The following is a 27,171-nucleotide window of genomic DNA, read 5'->3' on the forward strand; positions in this document are numbered from 1 at the left end:
GATCGCCGGGAACGGGGAAGGTAATTTCCTCATTCATTAAGAACTGTCACATTCACAATACACGAGGCGCTACAATGTACGAATGGAGCATTCGATCGCTAATAAGCGCTTACACTGGTCGCGAGCTGAATGATTTCCGTTCAAATGCATGCAAGGATGTTGAAAGAGGGGAGGGACAGCCCAAACTCCAAGGTTGCTGGTTAATTCGATGGTTGCTATGAAAAACGAATAAAATCTGTTAGAAGTGTGCATTTTAATTGCAAAAATGTCAAAGTATCCGCCACAACTGAAAACTAAATTGTAAGGACGTTTCGGTTCACAGGTCGATGTTTTATTTGATAGGGAAATTATGGTCACTTCCGAAGATAGGAAAGTATAGAATGCAAATACAAGTCAATATTACGTGATGTGAGGAATGGTTGGGTTTCATGATAGATTGCCGTCACTGCAACCTGCACAACGCGATGTTCTAGCTAAAGGCTGCTTTTTTGTAGGTGGGTAGTGGGCAGCTTTCTATAAGTAATCGACGTTTGCTATAGGAAGTTTCTATCACTTCCCGTTCCTACGATTCAATACATTATCATGACGTCAAAGTCATTTCAGGGTTAATGGCTATGCTTTGAAAAACATACATGAAAATTGTGCATTTCTTCTACCTCCAGCATTAATATTCTAATCGATAACTAATCCTTTTTTTCATTTAGGCAGACATGCCTCCCAAATACCTGCGTTGCAGGCGCCGTTCGTGTCACCTGACATTCAATGTCGTGAACGCTTTTCATGCCAGCATATGACGAGTGAAGCCAATGCTCGGTGAGTATTCGACGCTGTTCAATCGTCGTCATGGTAACGGATAACACGGATCCTGTCAGCCAAGGAAGTAGCCGTCGTTCTGTTTGCACGCCGAGTCCCTCCGGGGCCACGGTCGGGGTCGGTAGCTGTGGGGGTGTCGCGGTCGGTTGCGGTAAAAACTACGCACGTAAAAATTCGCAAAAATGGTGTCTGGCGCAGATGAACGTCTCGGAATGGGAAGGTGAGAGCGTATTTTCCTCTCGGTGACAATATCGGAATGTGAAAATCCGAGTGTAAGCCGATTAGACCGATGCGGCTGTTCTTCGTTTTCTTTGTTTATCTTATTTTATTTTGTTTTCCGCGCCGTTTTGCGGTGGGGTTTTTCTTCCGAGGTGGGCTGGGGCGTGCAGTGCGCACGTTTTTTTCTGTTACTCTATTTGCTGTTCGTTTTTTAACTTTATTTCGTTCTTTCTTGTTCTTTTCCGCGTCGTTTGCGGCGGCGTTGTTGGCAGTTTGCTACGGGTGTGCTTCGGACGGGGCGTTTTTCATTGTTTCTTTTTGCCTTTTTCGCGGCGTTTGCGTTGACATTTTGGCGGCGGGCGGTGCCGGTTCCCTTTTTTAAATATATTTTTCATTGTTTTGTCTTGTTTGTTGTTTTTACTCTTTTTCAAAATCTCGGTTTGAAAGTAAAGCAAACGCCTTTGAATAAAGCATTGTGCATTCTGTCTTTATTACGAATGAGATAACCGTAAAATAACTATTTCTGTGTAGGTATGACAGGCGTCAACTATCAGGCAAGGTTCACAAATTATTAAACAACAAATACCGGAGTTATGGCATGGAAACGTGAAACTTGCCTTGCTGGCTATGCCCCACCGTTTATCCTGATATTTGGCCTGATGCTTACCTGTCGTTTACCAAAATGTATGTCTTTGCATCCATCGCTTGTCTTGTTGACTGTCTTACCGCTGGTCCTGTTTGTCCCACTGCTTGTCCTGTTTGTCCCACTGCTTGTCCTGTTTGTCCGCTGCTTGTCCTGTTCGCTCAGCCTCATGTATCGATGTTTTGACTGAGTGTGTATTCTGTTGCAGGCTTTGCTAGGTGTCTGGAGTTACGGGCCCTGTCACTATGTCATACAACACTGTAGTGATGTCACTCAACGGAAAATCATGATACCGATACCAAACCAAATACCAACACTCAACAGGAACAATGAGAAAATACCCAAACCGAGCCGACTTGGGAATATCAGGGTTAAATACCAACTTTTACCAACTTTTTACCAAATTAATAGCCTCTTTTACATTAGAGAGGATTCACAATACCAACAAAATACCAAATGTGTTCGCCTCGAAATACCAACTGCCAAGTTGGTATCGGTTTGGCTTCGGTATAACAAAAAGTTCATATCCGATTGACAGCTCTACAGCAGTCAGCACTGTCACTTGCCACCGGTCATTGATGATGCATGACTGTCATTCGGAGAATGCCTGCCTCTTGAATTTTTCAGCGGCATTATCACTAATGTATGTGTTTAAACGCGAGTTGGCACTTAAAACAATCGAGTCCGCCACGACCCCTTGGGAACTTATTGAGGAATATGTAATGCGAAGTAGTTGATGCAGAGCACACATTTCTGAAATATCTCCTCAAAATCACGTAGTCCATTGTATGGTATTTCATCCGTTTTATTGAACACTTACGTTTGAATACGTTTTCGAGCAATCTGCCGTGGAATGCATTTTTTTCCCAGTTTCTTCATGGACTTAACATGGGAAATTTAAAGGTCACGTGGCACGTGCACCAGATTGTCCCCGGAGGAGAGACCCATACCAGAACGTAGATCACCTGGCCCACTAGAAATCCCGAAAAAACAGAATTTTTGGGGCTGCTGTTTTCTGTGGTATCAAGATGTATTGATCTCAGGCAGCTTTTGCCAAATTGTCAGGGAACTCAGATTTGTTTTTCAATAGAAAAACACAATTCTAATGAATAGTGTTTTAACTATGACAACAAGCCTTCGGTTGCCTTCTGCTGCATAATCTTGATTTTAACTTTCGGATGAGGATGTTTTATTGTGTTACTAAACTGTATGTTTAGGTAATGTTTATGTAGGTTTATGTAAAAAGTTAATCGAACGTGAAATAGACAGGGAAAATAGTGACAAAAAGATAAATCGTTCGCTGTAGTGTCTGTTTTTACCAGGGAGGATCGCTATGCTGTATCGTCTTCTTTCATGCATACAAATTTCATAGTCAATAGTCATGCATGAATATATCAGCCCATCGACCTGGAAAAGATCGAACGTATTGACACAAGTTGCATGCAGCTTATCAATTCGAATAGCACTTCCATCTGTGTTTTCCCACTGCAGGTAAACGAAGACTGGACCAGTCAAAACGCTATTGGCTCGCTGTCTACCCTTTGTTGACAAGGCCGGATCGGATCAATGGTGGCCCAGAGACCGATGGTGCATGATGGTGGAGCATAAAACGCGGTACATATTGCACATTGATGGACTGCTTGTATGATGAGGCTGTAAACGTCTAAAGGACATCACCTGACCTGACCTTTGAGAGCGTGGAGCAAGAGAACTGCGTCGAACATTAAAGTGTAAATGGGTGGCCATAACCACGGTGTTCTAGTAGCCCCTTGTTGGTTGGAAATGTCACAAAATCAATGTTAAAGAGAATCAAATGCTTTTATGTGATAGATGACGAATTATTAGGTGCTAAACGCTCCGAGAGATCTATAAGTTAGCCTTCTACGGAACATAATTTAACTATGAATAGCGAACATGGTAATGTCGATATTCTGTTGCCACTTAAATGCTCTGTGTCCGTTGTATTGATCGACATTAGGATTAGACCATAGCCATATGGTAGCTGAATATGAGTAACATTGCGTTTTTTTCTCATTCTTTTTTAGCGTTTCGCTTGCAACGCGTTTTGGCACGTCATTCTGCGTGTTGGATCATCCACTCACTCACCCCCCCATCCCCTATCTTTCTACACACCCCCCAGACCGATCGGTATCCGGTGACGTCACCAATCCTCGTCGTCCGCCCGTCCATGGGCTGGCCGCGTCACCCGCGACCCAAGCGCAGTTTGTTGGAGCACCTGCTGCGATACGTCTGCTGTAACAGTGAAGAGGACTGGATCGACTGGTGGGAGGAGAAGGATAGAGAGCGGGAGGAGGAGCTGCGGCGCTGGGAGGAAAGGTGAGGGGGCTTGGAGGGGGGGGGGAAGGGCAGATGCACATCTAGGAGTACCTAAAGGCTCCTAGATGTGGCCGCTCCTAGGCCGTGCCGGAGACAAACGGGAGAGATAGTGTTTGACGCCGCCTTCTAATTCGGTTCAAAGGTAACGTAGTGACAGGCTGTAAGGCTTGTTCTACAGTTTTTGAAAGATTCATATGCATAACGGATGTATGTTTCGTTCAATAGGAGGACGCAAAAGGGCTTTAGCCATAGGTTACGCGAAAGACATTCTTAAATTAAAATATTTTATGAGTAACTATAGACAGCTCATAAGTCATTAAAGGTAGTGTGCCAGCTTTCTTGGACCGTATGGAGTTAATGGCCCAGATAAGGAGAACCGGATTTTTAGAACTTATCCATACCTTCAAAACTCATGGAAACGTCTTAAATTCTTCAAATTTTGAGTACCCCAGTGCGAAATTCGCCCCGACGGGTTGTCGGTCGTACCCCAACCACATTTCACACCACTATGAACAATAAATGCACACACTGAAATCGCTATTACCGATATGCTCATCCAATCAAGTTTCGATAAACCCGTTCATCATCATCTCCTGCGGTTTCGAACACGCCTGTTAGGTGGCTTCTGATGCTCGTCGAGGTCGGAATTTCCAAATACGCGTGGTGCGTCGGGCCGCGCGCTCTGACTTCGGCCAAGAAAAATGCGTCAGCTGATCATTGTCATTTCTGCCACTTGCGTGTGGTGAAATGGGGTCATAACTTATAAGACGGCTTTTTCATATCAATTATTTTACATAAAATCATATTTCAAACCATAAATAATGTTCGACAGCCAAATAAAAGAAACAATACCAATACGGGCTTACAGTTTAAGGCTCGACATTGTGTTGTCTACGATTAGACAGCTGATAACTCATTCCCGTACAGTGGGTCTATTTAAGATCTCCAGAGCCACCACGTGGCGCTACGAACGGGGTAGGGCGAGTCCAAATCCCGAGGGAAGTGAGGTCACCGGTCATTGTGGGGGAAGGAGGGAGGGGGAGTGACGCGGTATCACGGCGCATGGGGCGTGCGTAGCGCCGGGAGTGGGCCGCCCAGGGCCGCCCGCCACTGCGCCGAGGCTGAGGGGAGGGGATGATGGTTGCGGGTGCGTTCACTCCGGTATGGTGGTATCCTGTTCATGTGGAACCGGCAAGAATGCGACTGAAGGGAATCATTATCTCAAACAAACGGCAAGCCAGAGGCAGCGTCAGTTCCAGCCAAAATGTTGAACAATGATAATTGAAATCTAGGACGTATTCATAGCATGCAACTATTCAGTCGATAGTTGCATGGTGTCTTAGGCTTTTCTAAACTGTTATTTGAGTTGGTTATTTTTCATTTGGCACGTTCAGTTTTGGTGGGTTTTATCGGGTCGACAAAAAAATCCGAAAAGAAAGAGTTGAAATGGCTCCAGAAAAATGGCCAAAAAATATTTTCTTTAAAAATGAAACTTAGCTAAACATTTATAAGCGATAATTTTGACTTTTTTTAGAGGATATTGGGGAAAGATGTTGGTGAAAGATGTCATCGTGCTCATCTGTGTTACAGTAGAAGGAAAGGTTTGGTTCGTGTCGAGATAAAACCAGACCCGGGAATGGGGCTCGAACTCACGACATCGCATTCAGCTCACAGGTTACCCAACCTCAACGCTACGAGCACCTATCGCCCTGCGCAGCTTGCTCAGTGTTTCGGCTAGAGTTCGGCCAAAGTGTCTGACGTCTGTCAATGTCACGAGGCGAAACCACAAGGTAAATGTCCGTCCCGGTAGCTCGGTCGGTAGAGCGTTGGACTCCATGTGCCATGTGGTGAGAGCGCACGTCCCGGTTGCAAAAGTCCGGGTTCGAAACGCGACGTGTATTTGACGTTTTTGAGCCTCCTGACGGGTATGGTTGTGGTTGGTGGCAGGCCGCTGCCAGGCGAAGTCAGTGAGGGGACCGGCCGTGCGCGGCTATGTGCGCACGTTAAAATTTGGACTCTAATTCTGCTATAGACCAGGAATTGTTTGATCGGAGGGTAGAGAGCAGGGTCAACGCAACAAGCTCAGCTTAGCGGGGACTCTGTCCTTGTGATTCCTTTCATTCAAAAGGTTCGTGCCAAATTCAATATAAGGGGGAGCCGAACCAGGTTGGGCCGGGTTGAACCCTGTTGGACCGGTGTCTTTCACGCAATCATGGGTCAGGCCAGGGTCAGACAAAACAGAGGCTAATTTCGGGTCAAATATCTTTAGGTATTAACGGATCTTATTATTTTTTGCTTACACGCTTTTAGGTTTTTATAACTCCAGACTTCATGCACAAAAATGTGGCATTCGTCTACTTTTCCTCATCTTCTCTTAGCGACTTGATTTGACCTTAAAGGCCCATCTTATCAGTAAAAAAATCACCTGCGTGATAATTATTTGCCAAAGCTACGCAAGAAACGCCAGCCGGTCAAAAAACTGGCGAACGATACGATCTTTCTATTGCTTGAATTATATTCAATGAAAATTTCAGGAGACATAAATAATATTAATCCTTATAGCTACTGGGCGCCCGGAGCATTCGCTAGCATTGCATTGCCAGCTGCATTACCAACATCACATTTGCATTACTTTGGGTTCATCATAGTTGACAGTAGATAAACCGGCCACAGCAAACCCATGCCTCATTATCCTTTCCTTCCAAGCAGCCAACTGTCAAGCTAACCGGCCGCCCGGCCCACCACCGCGATATGGAACAACGCTGGAGACTGGAGTGCGCCATTTGCCTGCGGCAGTGCCCCACCGCGCCGGGGCTGTTTGACAGGTCAACCGCACCGTGACCTCGCCACCCGCCCCGCCCCCTCGCCCCTCCCCACCTCCTCACCGGGCTCAGCTCGGTAGTGACCTCTCCTTGAATCTCACATGGACTCGACTGAGGCTCAACGCCATCTAGTTTCGTCTGGAGATCCTTACTAGATCCACTGTACGTCGTATGGTCGTAACACTATAATGACGGACGACGGTGAAAACAGGGCGCCTGGGGCGATTTGATCAAGGTTCGTGAAATTTACACGTGACGTTTGGGATATAGAAGGTCCTTGGAGCGGGAGAAGTTCCAAATGTCACGTGACTAATATGCCCTCCGGCGCCCTGTTTTCACCGGCGTCCATAATGACCTTTGCTTATTGTCACAAGTGCGCCGCATTCGCGATTGTTGCCCGACGCCTGTTTGCAGGTGAGCCCACTACAGTTGTTATACATATCTAAAAACCGAAAAACGTTTAGGCGAAAAAGGCACTATTCCAGGCCCATTTTTGATTTTTTTTTGCGATATTAGGTAAAAACAGAAGCTTCTTATCCTAGGAAAAATAAAATGGGAAATCTTTCAAAGGTGGCACACTACCTTTAACTTGAGTGAAGATGGCACGCGTGCCATAAAAGACCGCGGTCGTATGACATATATGACACATATGACCGCGGTCATAAAAAGGATTGCAGCTCTATAACATATCTACGTTTCGAACAGCCCTCGAACGGTGATCAACTACTTAGACATTTTTACAACATGCTGACAATTTCCTGGACGAATATTGAAAGAGTCTTGATATTGATTGATTGCTGGATTAATTTTCGCATTAGTTACACTTCCCCATGCTTATTTAATTTTTACACCAAAACAATTGTGATGATACTGTGCGATGCAATTCCCATGCTACACGGTTGTTCGGTTGCCTAGCAGCGCCGTTTGCCTATCGATGTGTGCAAACCATTGAGCGTCAAATGACCTTCCAGCGAAAAGATGAACGGCACTTTGAAGAAACGACGATACCTATGATTAGTTAACGTTTGTTTGTTGTTCGTTCTAAGAAATCGATATATCGAAGTGGGCTGGCGGCGGGCAGTCGATTGTTTTCTTTGAAGATCACTGAAGGCACATAACCTAGCGCTGCCAGGTATGGGCTGTTTGTTTGTCCTTGCATATTATAGTACCTACCTACAATAAGTATGTGCAAATGTGCCGCATTGGATATGCAGAAAGACGTATAGTTCAAGGACAAGGAAAATTGCAGGCAATTCAGTTATTAGGTTTCTATTTTTTTTTTTTGGCCTGGTGGCTGTTGCTTAATACTTTTTACTCTTGCAATATGAAACCTATCTCAAGTAATTTCAAGTTCATTAACCCTCGCCCGCACATGGGGGGGGGGGTGGTTGCCCCCCCCCCCCCAGGTAGTATTTCTGCTCTGCACTCAACATTTTTAGAGCTAGAAGGCTGATTTTTCGTATAGCTGCTCCTATCCTTTCTTGATGTCCACTTCAAATTTCAAGTTTCTGTGATCTTTGGTTTCGGAGATATGACCTTGTTTTTCAGGTCATGTCATGGCCCAAATGGCCAATTCTCAACATCTTGCGTTTGCCATGGGCCTTGTGAGCTTTTGACAACTTGATTTCGGCCTTTTTTGCCAGTCTTACCTCCCACCTATCATCGAACATGTTGTTCGACGATGTACAGGTGTCAAGGTCAGGGTCAAGGGCAACCTAGGTCATCTAAGATAATTGCGTTTTAGGCAAGCTGAATTTACTTTTTGTGAAGTTTTTTTTACTGCATTTTTGGTAAAAGCTTCTCAGATCATGATTTCATGTAATATGGACACAAAAACAATCGGTGCACACATCAGTATACACACAGACACACACAGACATACAAACACATATAATTGACCTTGACCTAACTTGACCTGAAATGACCTCAGCAGCAAAAATCTGGTCGGGTAGTGTGACAAAGAGGTTCTAGCTGGCTTGGCACCAGAAAACAGCATCGTCATCGGCATATGATAAGCAGCGCACTTGATTTCCAACGGTGACCCAAAACAGCAACATTTTCTAGTTTGACCTGACCAGGAAGGTCAATGACTGACCTGAGAAGGTAAAACTGGATATCATTGGATTCGTCTCTTCCCAAAGAATCTTTTTGGTCTTACCGCTAAGCTCTATCTCCAACAGAAACGAAATGGCGCGGGGGGAGGTGCCCCCCCCCCCCATGTGCGTTCTAGGATGGGAAATGGCATGTGCGGGCAAGGGTTAATGTTTTTTTTTTTAATTTGGGTAAATACGGGATCCGATACCTTACTGGATCTGTGAAAATCATTGCTGGAGCTCTTTATGATGACAATGATTGTTGAGTTTGATGATGATAAAAACATTGATTATTGCATCCAATTCACAAAAAAGTATATAAATGAAACACTTAGCCACAGACAGGAGTACAATACTATTAAAAACATTGCCTTGGGTGGGCGAGCTCGCCGTTTTTACTTTTTTGTAGGACCGATTTTGGCCCTGTCGGTCTGGTGACGCCTTTTCAGAGGCGGAAGGATGGTAGGAATTATGGACATACGTTGGTCTGGGCGGCCCCCCTGACGCGTCACCAGGGCTGAGACTGTCACAGTGGACAGGCCACCCAGCCCCGCTGACGGTCACCACTCACCCCATCGCGCGTGAGGAGCTATTCGAGAGGAGCTCCCGAGAAGCTATTCCTGAGTAGCTCCCGAGGAGCTATTCGTGAGGAGCTCCCGAGGAGCTATTCACGTCGGATGGAAGTGACCATCCAGTCCAGATTAGGGAGCTACGGGCGTGAAGGAGAAGGATTCGAGTGTCCTTAGGACAGAAAATGACAGAACGATGGGCTCTGGCCTGGGTAGGTAACGAGAGGTCAAAATTTCGCTGAAGTCCTCACTTTTGAAGACATTGCTAGGCATAACGTCAAAGGGCAGTTATGTTTCACTGGTGGCAATGCTATTTGCAATGCATTTACGTAATCAGCCGCACAACGTGCTGCATCGATGTCCTTTTTGAACTGTTTCCTTAGGAAATAAATTGGAGGCACAAAAGTCCTAAAAGGTGCTGCTCGTGGCGCTTCGAGCGGCAGTTGACGGATCCTCTGTTTCAGCTTATGGACGCCAGGTGGCAGGCCTGTAACGGTGAGAGACTGGCCGGGGGAAGTGGCGTTCGAGTCGTGGCAGCTGCAGTACGACGGACTGACTGAAACGGGCGTAAGTTATGTCTAGCATCAACATGATGCCTCGCTCCTTCCTTGACCCCCGGGGCGCTGAAATGTCTGGGTCATAGCTGTGATTTGTCTGACTTTACATTTTATGAAAACCTGTGATGACGACATGATGACTTTCCAGTGCAGATAGGTACGAATTATCATCCATCCTTTTATGATCAAGACCAGTCCTCCTTGCAATCCTTCATGACACTGCTCCGCCTGGAATGACGGTCACGGCAATAGAGGCGCAGGGAAAGCTTCAAAGGCACACAACGCTCCAGGGTTATCGTTTTAGTGCCCGGGTGGTCTGTTCACCGGAACATTTCCGTCTCAATGGGTTGCAATAGGAAAAATTTAGGAAAATTATTGTAAATTATCGTTCGTAGCACTGCACAACAAGAAGGTGCTAGTGCAAGTGCCAGTGAAAAGGCTACTTCAAGCTAATAATTAATGCTGTAAAAAGCGGCGTGAAAGCTCATAGCAAATGGATGACCAAAATATGTCTTGTTAAGTAGTTATGGGCCACGCGATATCTAATCGATAGTGATCAATATAAAATAAACGCCCGTCCCTGGAACCCATTAATTATAAACTGAACATTCAACAACGCGCCGTAGTAGCATCTTTGCACAGTGTTTCAGTACCAGCCGACCCCGTTGTGTCTGGCTATTGATTCGGGGGCCGCCGTGGCCGGAATCTGGCTGATTGTCGTGTACTAAAAGACTGTAGTCGGACGGTGGACAGTGACCCGGCGGCACGTGGGGTCGGCAGTGCTGTGGGGGCCTTGATAATGGTGTAGGGGGATGTGTGAACCGTAGCTAATAATGCGGGTGTAGGGGTGAGAGTGTCGTGAGAGCCCATAGTGGAACAGTTGGCTGTGATGTGAGCGCTATGGTGAGTAATGCGGGAAAGGTTAGCATTTCAAGGGTCATTGGGCATTGCGGGGTATGACATACCGTTTAGTGGTGACGTAAAGTGAGGGTGATGCCAATCATGTGGCGAACTGGACAATACGTTTTTTATTATTAGGCGGTATGTACATATGTAGAAACTAAAGCCCAGACTTAAATAACTTAGCTGTCAATGGCAATTTATCAACGAAGTTATCTCCATCATTTTCTTGGAACCCTCCTCCATCTGCTTGCATCACGTTAAACTTTCGGTTTCGATTAAATTGACCGGGCCTGTGGCGGCTGGTTACCGAGTCTGCGAGGTCTTTCACTTCAGTCACATTGAATGGACACCAAATCAATCGTTTGGATCAAATGTCGAAGAAGAGGGCCATACTCACCAAAAAAGGCGGATGCCACGTGCAATGTGCATGCAAGACGTGTAATTATACAACTTGCAAAACTGTACCGCAGCTTGTCTGAGTCGCAACCAAATTTATGGCGCTGCTTATGGCTGGATAAAGCTCAAAACAATCCGTTTCATCGTCGTCGCTAAAATGGCCAACTGCACCGAAGTTTACGTTATGAACAAGGATAGCGTTGTGTTCAAACGCTTGTCACTCTTACTTTGACCTGAGGGCCGAGTTGCGATATAAATTATTTGCAATTAGGCTGCTGAGCTTATGGACATCCTTTTCTGCCTCTTCTGCTTTTCGCTAGTCTGTTTTGTACTGCGTCTCCTGAATCGGGATAACATATGTCGCGATTGTTCAACTTTTTGGTGCTAGCGATGTGGCGAAGCACAGTGTTATTCCTTCCGTAGATTAAACCACTGAACATAGGGCAATGTTACCCGTTCCAAAGTCCTGCCTTGTCCACTAACGCTGTCCACATTCCGCTCCACTGCCCAAACAGTATCGGGTCCGGGCTGGGGCGAGCTGCTCTTGCAGCAAACGACCGTACCTATTTACCGGGTACGTAATTACTGTATACTCGTGACGGCAAACAGTTCGATCTGCGCTTCGCTGGCAGCGACATTCCCAAGCCATTTTGAAATTACCTGGAATGGGGCGTAATTACTCTTCAGTCTTCGGTACTAAACGTTGCCTAGAGCCATACCCCAGGTCGATGCTTAAGTGGATGTTTGTTCCAGAAGCTTATTACCAACAATTTTGCTAGCGTCTTGAGCTTACTTGCCATTATTTTGAAGTCATTACCTGTATACGTACAGCTATTCGTGCTGGAATGCACAGTGCTGGTTTTACTGAGGCACTCACCAAATTGGAGAGATAGATTGGTTGAAAACAAGGACAGCGATTAATGAGGTATATTGGAAGCGTAATTGAAGCCTTTAACTTGTGGTACGTTGCGACATAACGTAAAACTTGACCAAAACGAAAGATATGGAAATTGCAAGACGATTTATTTAAACTCGAACGTTGTAGTTCGATGTTTGGTCGTTTAAAAGTACAAACTCATGTAGGCTTCCTTATTTTGAAGATCGCGAATCTCACGATCTGACTTGAGCTTGAGCGCAGCATCTGTGCCATTGTGCTGATGAATATCACTACAGTCTCGCACCTTCTCGAATGTCTCCATGTACTGGCGACTGTAGGCCGTATATGCTGTTGCTTTGTGCATAAGCCTCTGATAGCACTCCCGACACAATATCTCTTTGGTGTTCTCATAATAGTCCCCACACGGTTTACGTTCACACGCGTTACACATATCTTCCTGAACCGCGACGCACTTGACTCGAATAGACGGCAGGACCTCTGTCCTTCCTCCAAAGCTGTATGATCGGCGCAGCTCTTTGCGTATTTTACACTGCTCGGGACGATATGTGCCGGGTCCGGGCGTTCGTGACGCCTGAGCGTGTCGTGAGTCGTAGAATCGATCCGCCGTCTGGTCAAACGGTGGCTGGGCGCGGTCGGGGTCGGTGCGCCGCTGCGCCAGGCTCGGCCAGGGCGTGTTCAGGTCGGTCTGGTGTCGGCCAGGGGAAGGGACTCGCTCGGATCGGTCCTTCGGAGGGCGTGGTTCGGTGCTTGCCCCGAACATGACACCCCGCTTGCTGCGTGTCCTGCGGTCGAGCTGGTAGACGAAGCCGGTGAAGTCCTCGATTTTGTACCGGCCGGGACCCAGGCGGGGGCGGAAGTCGCGAGACAGACTCGCCCCCAGTCGGGTAGGAGGAGCTGCCGAGGGTAGAGTGGGCAGCAGAGGTCGGTCCTGTACTGATCCAAACACCAGCCGAGGGTCGGGCGGCTTGTATAAGCCCAGACTTATCAGCACCTCCATCTTGTATCTGACGTGGCGACAGTCGGTTTTGTATCTATTTATGAATATTCCATGCACAAAAAGAGGTTAATTAAAAGGCGTGGGAAATGTCACAAAATGTTCCACATCTCAAGCTGAATTTGAAATGCTGAAGGCGTGCCGTTTCTGTTGTATTTTCTGAATAAATATGAAATCGATCGATTGAGCTAAATTTGTCATGCTATCGAGTTTCCGTTAGGAAAAAAGGAAAACAACGCTTATCCTGTTGGACGTATTTTCCTGGTCCGCCAGACGCCATTTTCATTTCTAGCCATGCTTTGAATTTTGATTGCCTAGGCAGTGCAATTCACATGCACTATTTCAGATTGACCTCCCATGCGCCTATCGTGCATAGGTAGTGGATGACCAAATGTCCTCATTCCTCAATGTGTCCACGAGAAAACATTTTTTCTTGCCCCCTTCGAATGATTTTTTGCCAAATGCTGAGCGTTTTATTTAACTTTGCATGGATAAAATCCAGGACCATGAGTAACTCTGTTTATGTCTACCAGCTCCCCACACCCGCTCTGCTCCTCAGGCTGCCTTCAGGGGCCAGAAGCTGAGGATCAACAAGCCTCCCGAGGTCAAGAATCAAATGGTGACCATACACCGTCCTCGACAAATTAACCCCGACCTGCTGGAAGAGCGAGAGCGCCAGTACTACGACGCTCTCTCCCGTGACGTCAACGGAGCCCGTGACGTCACCAAACTCACCACAGTTGACCAACGCGACATTGAAGAACAGGTGAGAATTAGAGATGTCAATCGGATACCAACTTTTTGGTATACCGATACCAAACCGATACCAACTTGGTATTTGGTATTTCAATCCTAATGTGTTTGGTATTTTGTTGGTATTTTGTACCCTTACTAATGTATAAGGGGCTAAGAAATTGGTAAAAAGTTGGTATTTCCCTCATCTTTCAAAGTTGGTTCGGTTTCGGTATTTCCCCACGGTTTTGGTTGGTATTTGGTTTGGTATCGGTATTCCGATTTTCTGTAATTGACATCACTAGTGAGAATATCCTCAGTTGATCATTAGTTGTGGGTTCGCAATACACATATTTTGGAAACTCATCAAATAAACAAGCCATTGCGATGAGTGCAAGGTTATGAAGGTAAATGTGGTAGATGAACTAACGTAGCCATATTCAGTAAGATGTGCCATCGCCGTGTCGTAATCCATGTACCGTCGCGTCCGTCGCCTATGGTCTAGGACGAAAAGTAGGGCTTTTTCCCAAACCGTTACCCAGCTCGGGTAATTACCTTTTACCACGGTCGCGTGCCATCTGAGTTCTGATCGAGAGGCTTGCGGCTTTTTACTTGCGACAGGGTTATGTTCCCAAGACGGTAACCGTTTGTTCGTGTGTGAAACCTGAGGATCTCCATTCCCCACACTGTAAAAAATGTTTACCTGTTAATTTCCTAGTTATCCGGCCACTTTTCACTAACAAGATGCGAGTGGACTTCACTTTTCACTAACAAAATGCGAGTAGACTTAAATTCTACCCGCATTTTGTTAGCGAAAAGTGGCCGGATAAGTAAGAAATTAGAAAAAAAATACAGTGCAACGTAAGGGACCTCCTGTATGGCCCCTCCGTTTTCAACTAGACTCCTTCGCTGATCTCCATGTTCGCCACCAGGTGACTGAGCGGCACCACCATCGTCCTCCCGAGCCCCCCTCGGAGCTGGATGACACGGTCCGCGCCTTTCTGGATCACGTGATCACCCTAGCGGTCACCCCACCCCAGCCGCCGGAGTTATCAGAACATGGGACCAGCGGAGGTGGTCCCGGGCCGCCCCTGCCGCCGGCGCCCTCCAAGCAGAGCTCGCTGTATCTGGACGCGGCCAAAGACAGAGCACAGCTGACCTCTGCCGAGAGCAGGAGAGAGGAGGAGGCGGCTGTGAAAATACAGAGCTCCTGGCGGGGGTATGTGTTCAGAATATACCGGGAGTGATGAAAATGTGCGTGACTGTTCAGTTATTGAGCTATTCTTAGTAAACGTGCCGACCAAAGATAGCACCAAAATCAGGCCGTACAGGCCGTAGCCGTACACTTATGAACATACATAGGTACACTTGGTTGTGTAGGCACTGATATTGCCTTCATTCATCGTAAGACGTTCCTTCTGTTCTTTTTCAATGTTTTTTTTTTCACAGGCATCAAGTGAGAAAATCACTGAAGCCAAACAAACCGGACGATAAGCAGCCCGCAGCAAAAAGCTCAGAATCGCCAGCAAAAGTTGCCAAGAACGATAAACCGGGAGTTACTGAGGACACCAAGCCGCCCAAAACTCGAAAACGTGTCAGCAAGACGGCCACAAAGGTCGTTCACACAGCCCCCAAGGTCAAAGGAACGCGACCCAAGGAGACTAAAGGTAAAAATGAACACAACAGTTTCATGGGCAAGGGCATAGTTTGACGTACTTATAATGTGACGTGATATGCAGGAGTAACTAAAAATATTTACCCATAGGCGTGCATAACTGTCGTCATTTGCAGCAGCAGTCAACATGGATATTGGGCAGTCTGGGTCAGATATAAAGATCTGCCACGGCCAGACCCTTCAGATTTATAAACCAATTCCTGGTCAGGCCAGGCTGGAGCTAACCGCGTCGTCTTTGTCTTTCTTCAGCAGGCCCACGGAACCGGACCTCTACCAAGTATAGCTACAACATGGCACCGTCGCGTACCACCAGCAGGAGAAAACCCAGCGACACTACCCTGTGAACACTTGACCCTAAAAGGTCGTATCCAAGGCCTGATGTGGGTACAGTGTTTGGTGACGTGAGTGAAATACCTATCGACCTACATATATAAAACCGAAGTGGTTGAAGAAAACAGACGGGCCTAAGAATGTCGAAAGTAATGGGCCAAATGATCGTGAAGGTGATATTTTATGAATATTTTTTCTTGACATGTATATTACACCATACAAAGGATATTTTGTATTACACCGTCTCGTCATTGCCTAACTAATACGTTACCTTGCATCATCTTTGTTTTTAACTGCGCTAAAGCCACATGGGCAATGCCACTGACAAGTGACATGGAACAAGCTTATGCATCTCTCACGACTCGCAGTCACATCAAACAGAATCTTCTTTGTCCTGTAGAACTACTTGGGGACTTACTGGTATGTCGCATTGATCGTTATGCTATGCATGTCAATAAACATCGTTCAAACTGTTGTTCATTGTGGAACAGTACCAAGAACATTATGAAGTGAGTCATGAGATTATGAAGTTTCCTACGATCGATCATTGCTACGCGTTCGCATGATACGTCTTACAACTTCAAACGGCTATTGCGCCTCTACACAATGGCAGGCACATTACAAGGACGTGCAACTCAAAATAAATTTAAGTGATCATGCGTATTCAGTACAGGACACATCAGGATGTGCATCATTTTCCATCAGTCTTTCCTAGCTGCGGTCTATCACCATTCTCAGACACGGCAAAGTTGTCGCCTCGCCACCACCTCCGTCCTTCAAGCAGTCATCAGCCGGCGTTTTGGTGACGTCCGTCCCGTCCATGGGCTCATAGGGCGGCGGTTTGGCTCCGGCCACCAGCTCATAAGGTGGAGGGGAGTCGTCAGGAATGGATGGGGCCGACGGTGGGGGGACAGTCCTGGCACCAGCTGTCCACTCGGGGTCACTTGGCTCCGGGAACGGGCCAGCTGGAGCGCTCCTGTAGGAAAGAGACACATTTGTGACTGAAGTGACTGTGAGACACACCTGAGGCCTCTTGCACCAAAATCCTCTTGCCCCAATGCTTGGATTATTTTGCATCGTATACCCAGTCCAAGTCTCAAATGTAACAATTTGCGTGCAAAATTTATCGAGCACATGTAGGATTAGGGGAGAGTGGGGTGGGTTGTATCAGTTTTTACTCCGAGACCCATAACCTCGTAACTATCCGTGATAAACTCATTATTTCCATACTATCCCCTTCCTTGATTCTTCTGCTTTTTTGTGCAAAGTAACTTTTCCGCTACCTCTACCAGTTTTTCTTCTACGGTCTCCCGAATAGAACAATGTTTTTGATACAACTTGCCCCATGGCTTGGGTGAGTTGTATCACATGGTGGGGTAATTTGTATCACTATTTCAAGTTTCAGGGAGTGTGCTTGCTACTGGTTTTGAACATAACAACAACATTAAATGGGGTTAATACAATGTATAGGTATGCTCAAAGGCCTCACTTTATTAGACCAAACTTAGGTCAATGCAATCCGAACGAAACATCAACAGACTAGACGCAAAAGTGGCCCGTTAAGAGCAAAGAAGCCAACACATTGTGCCGAAATGGAACGAGCATTGACTAGCTACCTACAAACGCGAGCCAGGGCCTAGCTTTCGCGATCAAAAGCAACATACCCATACATACATACATACATACATGTTACAACATACCCCACCCGGCTCTGATACAACATGTACCTAGCCGCCATCTTGGAAAAAAAACATCCTCGTGCTAAAAAAACAGCGGACAGCTGGAGAAATACGTTTTCACTCACGCAGCCTTAGAACCTACCCTCACCACCGCTACGGAGATCTTTCAAATTCGTGCACATCTAAATGCCCAGAACACACATTTTCTTGCAACTTATTTTTTAGAATGACATTAAAAAAACATAAAATCGGCTCTCACCTCGAGACGCGTCCACTCAGCCACAAGACAGAACAGGGAAAGATGGCGCCCGGAAAACCTCGTCGGCTGGTCGTGTCGCGAGCGCCATCCATTGGATAAGTTTGGCACAATTCGCCCTGATACAACTTGGACATGATACAACTCTCCCCGCTCTCCCCTATGTATTGGGCTATTGCAAACAAATTTACCACCGTTAGATAAGCTTATTCTGAAACCGGTTTTTCGATTTTACCTAACTAGGTAGTTTGGTGCAAGAGGCCTCTGCTAAGGGGAAAACGTCATTGGTCAGTGAGACAACTCAATTATTCCGGGAGACAGCCCCAGCGGAAACGTATACTAGGCGATAGGCAGTAATTGGGACATTGTCTGTCTCCACCATCAGAGACGGGCAAGTGTCTCGACTAAAAAACATTAACAAAAACTATTTAACAGTCACGCATACTCTTAGCGTTAGCCTCTCGCCTCTGTGTATTGTAAGAGTTGCACATGCCACATACCGTTATAAAAGTTGCGCGTATCTGCAAACAAACTAAAAACGGTGAAAACAATCATGAAATCAAAAAGCAAAAGCATACCTTTAAAGGTAGTGTGCCAGCTTTCTTGGACCGTATGGAGTTAATGGCCCAGATATGAGATAAGGAGGACCGGATTTTTAGAACTTATCCATACCTTCAAAACTCATGGAAACGTCTTAAATTCTTCAAATTTTGAGTAGGGGAGAGTGGGGCAATGGCGACACCATAAGCATTTTGCTCAATAGCTTAGCTATTTGAAGCTATTTTATGGTGATTTTAACTGAGGTTATAGCCAAAGGAATAGGCTTTCAGATAGCACCCAGTTTTAGTATCTCAGATCACTGATGACAGATTCAGAGCCTACGCGAAAATGTGGTGAAAAATGGAGGTGCAAAAAAGCGAGGGGTAATGCCGGCCACTAAGTGCAAAAGCACAAAAGTCGAAATATCGTCCCTGGTATTCATCCTTAAACCGTTCTTTCGATGGAAATTTAAGTAAGAATTAAGAAACGACAACTGTATTCAGCAGTTAACAGTATACTGCACTGCAACACAACACTGCACTCGCTGCAACACAACAGCGCGGCGCCAACAGAGCAGCAAACTAACACAACCGTAAACACAGCAAGCAAACTAACACAGCCGTAAACACAGCAACCCGAAACGTTGAGCTGTAACGACAGAAGTCGCAAACAAAACCGCGTGGAGTCATTCCGGACACGTGTCCGGTATTACCCCGAGGTCAGCTTTATTTTAAGAAAGCAGGCAGCAGTCAAAGGCATTGCGCCGCAAGCGCCTCACATCCAGCAGTCGCCTAAGAAAGGCTTAATTGAAGGTCATTGCAAAGCAGCACTTCTGAAAATGCGTTAACACATTTCACAGTCAGCAAATAGATGCAACAAAAATTAAAAATCAGATACGAAAAACACATTTAACGCTATAAAAATGAAAATAATGGAGCTACCGTGACAAACTTGCACCACGTGCTAGAATGGCGCTCAACTGAAATGTAAACAACATCAGCTGATTAGTGATGGACAAAGTACTCACTAGAGATGGGTGGCCGGCATTACCCACCGTCCGCCATTGCCCCACTCTCCCCTACCCCAGTGCGAAATTCGCCCCGACGGGTTGTCGGTCGTACCCCAACCACATTTCACACCACTATGAACAATAAATGCACACACTGAAATCGCTATTACCGATATGCTCATCCAATCAAGTTTCGATAAACCCGTTCATCATCATCTCCTGCGGTTTCGAACACGCCTGTTAGGTGGCTTCTGATGCTCGTCGAGGTCGGAATTTCCAAATACGCGTGGTGCGTCGGGCCGCGCGCTCTGACTTCGGCCAATAAAAATGCGTCAGCTGATCATTGTCATTTCTGCCACTTGCGTGTGGTGAAATGGGGTCATAACTTATAAGACGGCTTTTTCATATCAATTATTTTACATAAAATCATATTTCAAACCATAAATAATGTTCGACAGCCAAATAAAAGAAACAATACCAATACGGGCTTACAGTTTAAGGCTCGACATTGTGTTGTCTACGATTAGACAGCTGATAACTCATTCCCGTACGTCGTATGGTCGTAACACTATAATGACCTTTGCTTATTGTCACAAGTGCGCCGCATTCGCGATTGTTGCCCGACGCCTGTTTGCAGGTGAGCCCACTACAGTTGTTATACATATCTAAAAACCGAAAAACTTTTAGGCGAAAAAGGCACTATTCCAGGCCCATTTTTGATTTTTTTGCGATATTAGGTAAAAACAGAAGCTTCTTATCCTAGGAAAAATAAAATGGGAAATCTTTCAAAGGTGGCACACTACCTTTAAACCCAAATTCGGAGCTATCATCACACCCACCTATAGGTTTACGTCTTACGAAAAATCGTGCTCGTAATAATTTCCAACCCAAAGGCCTAAGGAAAGGTATCCGTTCACTGTCACAATATGCAGCGCCCGGCAACCCCCCCCCCCCACCACCTACCTGACCGGGGACCTCTCAGCTCGTCTCCTGTTCCTGGCTCGCCTCAGCTTGCACAAAGTAGCGAGAGTGACTCCAATCAACAGTCCGAGACACCCCCAGCCGAGCATTTCTATCGGAGAGCTGCCACCAGCTGAGGGTCGGACGGTGGTGCTCGGTTTCCACACCCCTCTACTGGTGGTGTAACTGGGGGTGGTAGTGGTGCTAGTGGTGGTGGTGGTGACTGGTGCTGGTGCCCATCCTCGCCACTTGTTGACTGTCGTGGTGACACTAGCTGGAGACGGTCGCTGCGTTGTCGTCCTGGTGGTAGTTCGTCTCCACGGCCGCCGAGTGGTGGTCTTCCTCACATCACCGTCCTTCGGGCAGTGGGACTGAACACCTACCCGACACATACATTTCTCGTACTTGTCGAGTTCCTCTTCTACAGGTCCGGACCCGAGACCCAGACACTGGATAGCAGCTATTGGGTAGCCGTTTGGGAGGAGAGAGTCATCACCGTAACCCATTTCAGCAATGCTGGCAACGCTGCAACAAAATAGAGCAGCGTAGAGTTTAGACTATCGATGGAAGATCCAGATAACCGCGCTCTGCAAGCACACCTCTTTCCAGATGAGACGTGCAGCCCGCTCCACAACGCACCCCTGCAACCAAACACAGCTCAGCCGCTCGAGCGAGCCGGCTCGACGGAATGCCGTTCTTGGCAGGCACCGACCTTGGCGAGGTCTGACGTCACAGTGACGTCATTGTTTACAAATGGGAAGGATCGATCTCATAGTGGTGTAGACATCTGGTGAGCGGTCGTGGAACTAGCGGGCGAGTCTGACTGCAGGGGTGGCGCCTCGGCTGAGGTCTTTTTACTCGCCGGCACAGGCCATTTTGCGTCCTTCGACGGCACAAGGTGGGGGGGGGGGGGGAATGGTACGACCCCCCTCGCGTTTGGCCCCTGATCGAGCTAGAGCTTTACGGAAAAAACGAGCGTGTTACCCGCCACGAGAGGGAGCCGATGATACCCAATTTTAAGGTCCTAGGTCATCGGGTGACCTTCCAGGTCAGGTCAATGACCCGAAAACCGGGAAAATCGGGACCTGTTAGAAAGTCGTAAAGTGTGGCTGCTGAGAGGTTTTTCGGGGTGCTGATCACGAATATCGTGTTAGTTTTGATCAGAGATGATGTCTTTGAGCATTTAGACCAGGTCGGGTCAGGTCAGGTCAGGTCAACCGGTAGGGGTCGTGACGGGTATTCGTAGTACCTGTCATCCGCCTCTGACAGGCTTCGTAACATGTTAGGGGAGAGCGGGGCAATGGCGGACGGTGGGTAATGCCGGCCACCCATCTCTAGTGAGTACTTTGTCCATCACTAATCAGCTGATGTTGTTCACATTTCAGTTGAGCGCCATTCTAGCACGTGGTGCAAGTTTGTCACGGTAGCTCCATTATTTTCATTTTTATAGCGTTAAATGTGTTTTTCTTATCTGATTTTTAATTTTTGTTGCATCTATTTGCTGACTGTGAAATGTGTTAACGCATTTTCAGAAGTGTTGCTTTGCAATGACCTTCAATTAAGCCTTTCTTAGGCGACTGCTGGATGTGAGGCGTTTGCGACGCAATGCCTTTGACTGCTGCCTGCTTTCTTAAAATAAAGCTGACCTCGGAGTAATACCGGACACGTGTCCGGAATGACTCCACGCGGTTTTGTTTGCGACTTCTGTCGTTAAAGCTCAACGTTTCGGGTTGCTGTGTTTACGGCTGTGTTAGTTTGCTTGCTGTTTACGGTTGTGTTAGTTTGCTGCTCTGTTGGCGCCGCGCTGTTGTGTTGCAGCGAGTGCAATGTTGTGTTGCAGTGCAGTGCACTGTTAACTGCTGAATACAGTTGTCGTTTCTTAATTCTCACTTAAATTTCCATCGAAAGAACGGTTTAAGGATGAATACCAGTGACGATATTTCGACTTTTTGTGCTATTGCACTTAGTGACCGGCATTACCCCTCGCTTTTTTGCACCTCCATTTTTCACCACATTTTCGCGTAGGCTCTGAATCTGTCATCAGTGATCTGAGGTACTAAAACTGGGTGTTATCTGAAAGCCTATTCCTTTGGCTATAACCACAGTCAAAATCATCATAAAATAGCTTCAAATAGCTAAGCTATTGAGCAAAATGCTTATGGTGTCGCCATTGCCCCACTCTCCCCTACGAAGGCACCGAAACTACTTCGTAAATGTTCAAATGGTTGCTAAATTCGAATTCAGCTCCAAAAACTAGCCTAGAAACATGAAAAACTCGAAAAAGTGAACCGAGGTCACCAAAGGTCAGTGACCTGACCTGAACTTCAGGTGACCTTGACACCCACCCTAATGTATGGGGGCAGCACCAAATCACATGTTTGAGCGTTTGAAACCACGAAAAGCTTGCAAATGCGCGGCTAACGAGCCGACATACGCCGAATCGCGATTCCGGCCATACATGGTCTCGGAAAAGAGGTTACAGGTCAAAGGTCATTTGGGTCAGGGTCATGCAATTTTCAGGGTAGGTGTAAAATTGATCAATACGAGGGTACTGAAAGTTTCGTCGCGATCGGCAGCTTTTTACGCAGTTATTTGCGAAAACCTTAGGGGGGGGGGGGTGCATCAACTCCCCTGCTTGGGCAACTTTTGTCCGTAGTGAAAATAGCAATAAAAACTAATATTATACCCAATTTGAACGTCAACTGACTCATGATTTTGTCAATTCAGCACTCCATGCTCAGTGTTTTATACCTACTCTTGAAATTTTTTTACTCATGCAATCATGATCAATAATTATACGCATTCACTTATAATTCGAGCCATATGAAAGCAAAGAAAATGGATCTCCGCACTGAGATGGTTCACATTTGCAGCACTCGTTACGGGTTACACCTCACCTTTAGATATAACCGAACCCATCTTACGGCGTCATTCCTGACATTCCGTCAGACGAAACACATTAATCAATAAATGTATTGACAAAATAGCTCACATGTACAGCTGCCTGCTCTCATGTCAGCGGCATTGTCATTTGAAACAACATTGCATAAAATCACTACTCAAGCTACACCAAAAGCGACGAACTTCCCTGTTTGATTATTTGTAAGCGTACGAAGGTCTAGATGCAGCTATATGTAGGCGTTGACTTACAACTAGCAATAGGCCACAGATGAAGTAGACATTCTGAATGCTCGTATCAACTCCAAGGCATTTGAAGATGAACGCGCATTCGTTTTGTTTCATTTGGATTGTAAAGAGCATTGAATAATACACATCACATTCACCACAGCGAGAGGACACTTGTGACACGGAAATATTACACGATTTAACATTTATATGTTTGCATAAATGGACAGGGCACAAGGCTGTAAAAAGCACATATTCATTAGCTAGCATAATTAGATAATAACATTACATTTTATACGCACGCTTGTAGCAAGTAGGCGTGTTTGAATGCATGTTTAGCTACACATGTTTATTCTGCAGCCGTATAATGACGTTCTTAGGGTTATTATACCTTTATCCTATTCCCCAGGCAAGGGGTTTGGGACACGTTCTAACGAAAACGACTGATAACCGCTAACAAAGATACATGAAGAAATACAAAAATATGCACGGCGGTAGGGGCGTTGGAATGCATACGCTTTGTGCAAATTGTGAACGATCTAGCCATTGTGTTTTTGTATAACTACACAACTCTAGGGCGCTTAAAAATTGTCAATCAACACTAATGCAATATCGATGTAGCCGGAATGTGAATGTCAACTACCAATTTCCTAAATTAATTCATCGCTCAATGAAATCTCATTACGGCAGGCACATTTTGTCGATGACATGATTCGTGAGAAGCACATTTTATAGAATCATTGATTATTGTGAACAGAAATGATTGCTTGGAACTGAGAAGATCCATCATAATACAATATAACTAATATATAATATCAGATGACATCACTGCTGTAATTTGTATACAAATAGTAAATTTATATTGAAATAAAAAATATCAAATAGACGCACTTTTGTCACGTGTCTGATCGCAACAAATTAAAATCACAAAAATAAAATCACAAAACTATCTACTAGGAACTATTGAGTGAGGTAGCATCGGCCTTATTTCCGAAACGCGAGCGCAGACGGCAGGTTTAGTTAGTAAGGCAGCTTCATCTGACATCACCCACTGGTCCACCATTGTCACCCGGGTCAGACAGCACCTTCTGCCTCCGTCTCTCCCCCTTCTCCAAACACTGCCTCATAGGAGGGAGGCTCGCTCTCCAGGAGCGTCTGACTGTAGGACGGAGGCGGTCCGGACACTCCCACAGGACTGGACGGACGGGAGACGGGACGGACCACATCCAGATGGCCCTCACTACGAGCACGTCGAGCGGCCGCCGGGCCCCCGCCGGCCCTGGGGCGCTCCTGACCGAGTGGCAGGCGCTCCACTCTGCGCTCCAAGCGCTCCTGGCCGAGACTCGAGCTCTCCACTGCCAGATCAGGAGACACCAGCTGTGCGGGGGGTGTGCTAACCAGTGGCTCCAGCTCAGCACTGGCCAGAGATCCAGGAGTGGCCCGACCCGGCTCCAGGATGCTACCTGACGGCCACGGCCTGGAACACAAACATCGATCAGGGACGAAATACTAGGTCACTCGTGAAAATACAACAGAGACCTTACATCTGAGACGATATCGACCATGTCATTAGCTGTCAGCATCTCGATTAACAGGCAAACCGACTAAAACTGTAATGGAAGCGAAGCGAACTCCTTATAGCTACATCAGCACGAGAACATCTATTTGTTGTTCAAAAGCTGTTCTTGTTTTGTTGACTTAGATAGGTTAATGAGAACATAATAAGAACATTTCAGGGTCATGGGATGGGATGGGATGAGAGATACAGGGGCGAGGTAATGAAAGTACCGATCACTGACTGACAAGCCGTTCATTTCCTCAGTTCATGAGCCATTCCTAGGAGAAGGGAGTGTATGCCGGTGGATCAGGTAGCACCTAGTCGCTAAAAGGAAATAGTTCACTTTTAACATGGGGTTTTGAACTGGAATAGCAGTTTCGTAGCTTGAGCTGAGACTAGCACAAATCAGGAGCTTTTACGGCTCAACGATCACCCTAGACGAAGATATTCCATTTCTCGTTCCGAAAAGAGTGCCTTGCAGAGGAATGCGTGCCTTGCACAGGAATGCAGCCACGTCATCGTCAGCCAATCAGCATGCTGCTTACAGCCAATGCAGTATGCGTAGGTTTGAAACACGCGATATGATTGGTCAACGCGTAATAAGCTTCCGCCTCAAACATTATTTTACATAGAATATAGTTCGTCCTACATTAAAATATAGAAAATAATTGTTTTTACAAAAATGTTTTATTTTCTTTCATGATCATTTTGAGCATAAAAAATCATAAATCAATAGCAAAATACTAATTTCAGGAAAGTGAACTGTTTCCTGTTTTTTTCCTTTTTCCTTTCGCTAAACGGTCATCCGCAGAGCAGCCGAGACATTTAGGTTGGCCCTCCACCGACCGGCACAGTCGTATATTTAGACGAGCAGAGGGGTGATCGCTGGCCTCGGACAAGGTAGTGTGAAAATGGGTGCGGATGGCTTGGCTCTAAAAATGGGGGGGGGAATAGATAAAAGGACTGCATAGGTATAATCTCACCTGGATGACAGCGAAGACCGGCTCATCCATCGCCTCCGATAGTTGCACGCGAAGAAACACACAAACAACACTCCGATCGGAAATATCCCCATCAGGATCATAAACAGTCCCCACGACTGGGTCGAGTTGTTTTCATAGTCCCGCCTCTGCACCACCACATTTTTCACCGTTTGCGCGTGTTTGTCACTGTAGTTATTCTGCCCCCACGTCCAAAAGGTGTCTTCGGAGGTAGTGTTCGCGCTCTCATCACAGTATGCTGAGATTCCTCGCTCGCACAGGCAGGTCCGGAATGTCACTGGGTCGTCTAAATGAAAACATGGATACTTCTGAGTAGGCGGTGTTTCGGTCGAGTCCATGGCTGGTGACCGTAGGCACGGTGAGTTTGCACGAGAGATGTCAAACGTAAAGTCACAGTCTCTATCACAAGAAGTTATGGAAGCAGGCCTAATGCACGGGGTCACGTGTCACTCTGGATGGACGTCACATGTGCACTCTCCCTTCCACCACAGCGCGTACGTTTCCCTGTTATGAAGGGTGCGGTCGACTGCAGCGCTCGTGCCACCCACCACCATCGCAGCGACGCGTCGAAACCGACGAAAGCCGTCCGACTGGGGGCGGGGGAGGGTCCAGACATGGTGGCGCCGGCGGGGGAGGTGGGGGGGGGCGCCGGCGGGGGAGGTGGGGGGGGGGGCACCATCCCCAACTGACAGTGGACAGGCCGGACCACCAGCCGCCGTGCACCACTCGCCGATCGTTAAAGGACCATCGGCCAGGGGCGGATCCAGGAGGCGCTGATGGGGGCGGCTGCTGAACGAACAGAGGCGAAAACAGGAACCGAACAAGGGAGTTAGTCACAATAAGATGCGAGACAAAAAGAGTCCCAGTTCGACGTCGACAAAAGGTCAAACATAGACGATAAACTATGCAAATCAAAGGCAGAATGGCATAGTTTCTAGATTAATGTTCGGATGGATGCTGTATCCGTGCCGTTGTTACCACAACCTAGCTCCTAAATAGACAGAAGTGCCCTTAAGCAGCCAAGGACAAACACCCGGTAGGGGGTTGTAGCACTTCGTCGT

At 46.6% G+C, this 27,171-nt stretch overlaps 3 protein-coding genes across 5 annotated transcripts; 1 reads left to right on the forward strand and 2 right to left on the reverse strand.

The window, feature by feature from the left end:
* The first annotated feature begins 894 nt into the window (after positions 1-894).
* LOC122384748 lies at positions 895-16,101 on the forward strand. Of its 3 annotated transcripts, none has more exons than XM_043372454.1 (8): positions 895-1,033; positions 3,167-3,289; positions 3,816-4,012; positions 9,961-10,063; positions 13,804-14,010; positions 14,909-15,195; positions 15,426-15,643; positions 15,901-16,101. In XM_043372454.1, exons 3-8 carry the CDS (start codon positions 3,864-3,866, stop codon positions 15,993-15,995), a joined length of 1,059 nt encoding a protein of 352 aa, XP_043228389.1. In that variant the 5' UTR covers positions 895-1,033; positions 3,167-3,289; positions 3,816-3,863; the 3' UTR covers positions 15,996-16,101. The 3 variants fall into 3 exon arrangements, with proteins under 3 accessions (XP_043228389.1, XP_043228391.1, XP_043228392.1); XM_043372457.1 differs by having other exon boundaries at positions 913-1,033; positions 15,904-16,101; XM_043372456.1 differs by lacking the exon at positions 3,167-3,289 and having other exon boundaries at positions 906-1,033.
* LOC122384749 lies at positions 15,422-21,120 on the reverse strand. The gene is made up of 2 exons (XM_043372458.1): positions 20,429-21,120; positions 15,422-16,957 (listed from the first exon to the last, which is right to left on the reverse strand). The coding sequence occupies exons 1-2, from the start codon at positions 20,929-20,931 to the stop codon at positions 16,693-16,695; spliced, it is 768 nt and encodes a 255-aa protein (XP_043228393.1). The 5' UTR covers positions 20,932-21,120; the 3' UTR covers positions 15,422-16,692.
* A 2,263-nt stretch (positions 21,121-23,383) lies between these two features.
* LOC122384750 lies at positions 23,384-26,851 on the reverse strand. Its single transcript, XM_043372459.1, has 2 exons — positions 26,093-26,851; positions 23,384-25,028 (listed from the first exon to the last, which is right to left on the reverse strand). The coding sequence occupies exons 1-2, from the start codon at positions 26,446-26,448 to the stop codon at positions 24,626-24,628; spliced, it is 759 nt and encodes a 252-aa protein (XP_043228394.1). The 5' UTR covers positions 26,449-26,851; the 3' UTR covers positions 23,384-24,625.
* Positions 26,852-27,171: the final 320 nt, after the last annotated feature.

The sequence above is a fragment of the Amphibalanus amphitrite genome, unplaced genomic scaffold (assembly GCF_019059575.1).
Source record: "Amphibalanus amphitrite isolate SeventyFive unplaced genomic scaffold, NRLGWU_Aamphi_draft 000197F_arrow, whole genome shotgun sequence".
NCBI classification, from domain to species: Eukaryota; Metazoa; Arthropoda; class Thecostraca; order Balanomorpha; family Balanidae; genus Amphibalanus; species Amphibalanus amphitrite.

Bases quoted from the DNA above. Each gene is read 5' to 3' on its own strand.
- LOC122384749 (XM_043372458.1), bottom strand. From the start codon at position 20,931: ATGGGTTACGGTGATGACTCTCTCCTCCCAAACGGCTACCCAATAGCT. The intron at 16,958-20,428 runs GTAGGTGGTGGG...TCTTTCCTACAG, and splicing joins GCTGAGAGGTCCCCGGTCAG to GAGCGCTCCAGCTGGCCCGT.
- LOC122384750 (XM_043372459.1), bottom strand. From the start codon at position 26,448: ATGGACTCGACCGAAACACCGCCTACTCAGAAGTATCCATGTTTTCAT. The intron at 25,029-26,092 runs GTGAGATTATAC...TTTGTGTTCCAG, and splicing joins CGGTCTTCGCTGTCATCCAG to GCCGTGGCCGTCAGGTAGCA.
- LOC122384748 (XM_043372454.1), top strand. From the start codon at position 3,864: ATGGGCTGGCCGCGTCACCCGCGACCCAAGCGCAGTTTGTTGGAGCAC. The intron at 15,196-15,425 runs GTATGTGTTCAG...TTTTTTTCACAG, and splicing joins ATACAGAGCTCCTGGCGGGG to GCATCAAGTGAGAAAATCAC. The intron at 15,644-15,900 runs GTAAAAATGAAC...GTCTTTCTTCAG, and splicing joins GCGACCCAAGGAGACTAAAG to CAGGCCCACGGAACCGGACC.